Source organism: Gordionus sp. m RMFG-2023, chromosome 3 (assembly GCF_954871325.1).
Source record: "Gordionus sp. m RMFG-2023 chromosome 3, tfGorSpeb1-WG-v2, whole genome shotgun sequence".
NCBI lineage: Eukaryota > Metazoa > Nematomorpha > Gordioida > Chordodea > Parachordodidae > Gordionus > Gordionus sp. m RMFG-2023.
Window position 1 is genome coordinate 12,321,219 of NC_088777.1, and position 2,979 is coordinate 12,324,197.

General features: G+C 24.0%; 1 protein-coding gene and 1 long non-coding RNA gene across 2 annotated transcripts; one reads left to right on the forward strand and one right to left on the reverse strand.

Moving 5' to 3' along the window:
* Window positions 1-535: 535 nt before the first annotated feature.
* Window positions 536-1,132, reverse strand: LOC135927684 (uncharacterized). The gene is made up of 4 exons (XR_010572152.1): window positions 1,097-1,132; window positions 947-1,059; window positions 663-798; window positions 536-621 (listed from the first exon to the last, which is right to left on the reverse strand). It is a non-coding gene; the product is annotated as an uncharacterized LOC135927684 (long non-coding RNA).
* A 264-nt stretch (window positions 1,133-1,396) lies between these two features.
* LOC135926735 (crossover junction endonuclease MUS81-like) lies at window positions 1,397-2,600 on the forward strand. The gene has a single exon (XM_065462666.1). The coding sequence runs from the start codon at window positions 1,428-1,430 to the stop codon at window positions 2,598-2,600; it is 1,173 nt and encodes a 390-aa protein (XP_065318738.1). The 5' UTR covers window positions 1,397-1,427.
* Window positions 2,601-2,979: the final 379 nt, after the last annotated feature.

Below are 2,979 nucleotides of genomic sequence, written 5' to 3' on the forward strand. Positions count from 1 at the left end.
TATGTCTTTCTAATACTGATATTTTGATTTAAGTTCTGTTTTAAGCATATTGATCGTGATGAGCGTATTATATATATCTTCATCATTATGATCAATATGCTTTTGTGTCATTATAAAATGAGTATTTAAAATCCTCCTCCCTTTACAATGTTTTGTATGGCATTTATAATATATTAATTTATCATTAATGTACAAATACTTATTAGAATATAAAAAGTCATTATTATATTTTGATTTTATTAATTTATAAATTGATTTTTTTAAAAAAAATAAATCTTGAAAATTGAATGGTGATTGATCTATTTAAAAAGAAAATAAATTTTGAATATCATTGCAATTAAATTGATATAATGAATATTATTTATATTGAATTTTACATGGAATTGATGCATAATTATTTTTACTGACAACAGCTTCTTGGGTGTGAATAGGAATGTCATCTTGAATAACTTTATAATTGATATAGTAAATGTATTAATCATATTATATTTACATGGAATTAATGCATAATTGTTTTCACTGACAACAGCTACTTGGGTGAGAATAGGAATATCATCTTGAATAGCTTTATAATTCTTTAGCATCATACAGAAAAATAATTTTTTTGAAGGCAGATTGCATCTATAATATATTAATATAAAATTTATCTATAATTAATATACTCGTGCATTCTTTGGACATAGTAAATAAATTGTTCTTAACAATCCAGGGTACAAGGCATGGTTTATTTGTGTATGTAAAGTAAGCAGTAAGGCTATTATAGTCTTTATGCTTTTTAAAGTGATTAGGCATAGCCATCTGAAACTTAGTGGATTATATTTTGTTAAAAAAAATAATAATTTTCCTTAACTAAAATTATATCTTAATTTCAAATAATATAGCCAAAGTATAATATTATTACAAAATACTTTTAAAGTAATAATACTTTATTGAATGTATGATATACCTTAATTTTATTTAAGATAATATTTGAAATATTAGTATTGGAGAATATGTACAATATTTCCTATAGACTGAATGAAGTATTGAAAGGTCTATATTTATGGGCAAGTTGATCTACTAAAATTTAATATTATAATAGAAAACAAAATATCACATATCAGATTTGGTCTGGGTAGGATGTGACCCTTTTGATATTAGAATATGCACCTTTATATACTATATAAATATAATTATGTAATTATAATAGCATAAAATATCTCCATGTCATATTTAATTAATAGTTTAAAAAAAATTGGCTACCTTTATACTTCCTATTTATATAAACTCAAAGTATTATGCTGGGTTGTTTATTGAAAAATGCTATTTAGCTTGTAAATTCAATTTCACCTTTTTTTACCTTTTCGTAAAGCGACAAAACGTATAAAGTTAATAATAATTCGAGACTACGGGACGATACGTTGAATTTTACTGCAGACGATTTTTAGATGAGTAAAAAAAAATCATACCCATTTCCAAATTCATTATTTGTGGAGTGCTTAGAAACTTGGTATAAAGAGGCTAAAGATAATGATTCCAAATTTCAATACACTCTTGCAAAAGCATTGCGATCATTAAAAAAATATCCCATTCCATTGAAAGATGGAAATGAAGCATTTATTATACAAGGTATTGGAGCAAGCCTGTGTGGAATGTTACAAGAAAAATTAAGCGGTTACAATGAAAACACGATGAATCTATCGATTAAGAGTGTGTTACATGCTAGAAAACATAAAACACTACAAATAAGAAAATCAATTAAAAATGTTTCATATTCAAATACAACTTCAAATAATAAGATTTCTAGATACTCTGTCCCTTTGTCTAATTCAAATTATGAAATAATTTTATACATAGATTCAACTGAGAATAACTCATCCTATTTTAAAAAATATGCTAAAGATATCTTCATGAAAAATGGTGTGAAGATTGAAGTAATAAGGCTAACACTTGGGGATTTTCTCTGGGTCATAAAATATAACAACACAGCAGACACATATTTATTCCCCTATATTATTGAAAGGAAGAATATATCAGATTTATCTCATAGTATCAAAGATGGGCGGTTTAGGGAACAAAAATTTAGATTGAAAAGATTATCTAATTTAGATATGAAACCAATTTTATTAGTTGAAAGTATGGACCCCTCAAAATACTTTGGTTTGAGTGTAGATTCTCTAAAACAAGCCATTATTAATACTATGATAATTGATAATTTTAAAATAATATTTACTGACAATCTAAAACATTCTGTTAACATACTTATGATGATGCATGTAAACATTATAAAAATGCATAATGATTTAGCCTTAAGTGGATCTAATAATAAAAAACACCTTCCATTAACATTTCCAGAATTTTCAAACTTAACCTCTAAAAACAAAAATTTAACCATAAAAGATTTGTTTGCTAAACATCTTTTGTATTTCCATGGAGTATCCGTAGAAAAGGCTTTTAAAATTTCAGAAGTTTATCCTACATTTCAACATCTATACAATGGCTATCAAAGTTGCTCTGATGATGAAGAAAAACATCTATTAATATCACAAATATTCAAGAATGCTTCAAATAAATTATTATATAAAAATATCAGCAAGCATTTATCAATATTTTATAATTAAATAAACTGTTTTTATATTAATTATATATATTTTATTCCAAAATTTTAATTATAAAAAATAAATAAAAGATATTTTAATTTGTAATTTTATATCAACTTTGATAAGATATGATATGTGTTTTTTAAAAACTTTAAAAATGGTTTTTTCAGTTTCAAAAGATTATCTATCTTTCTTTATAGTTAAAGCTTAACTAATTATTATTATGGATTTTATTTTAAATATAATAGGAGGTAATTTAATATAAAGTCAATAATTTTGTCACCAACCCCCTTTAGATTTTGGTAAAGATTTAGCTAAATTTTTGGCCTTGCACTTCTTTTTGAATATATTAATTATCTTGGTGGTAAAATTTTCAATTAGTGATTTATTAAGTAAAATA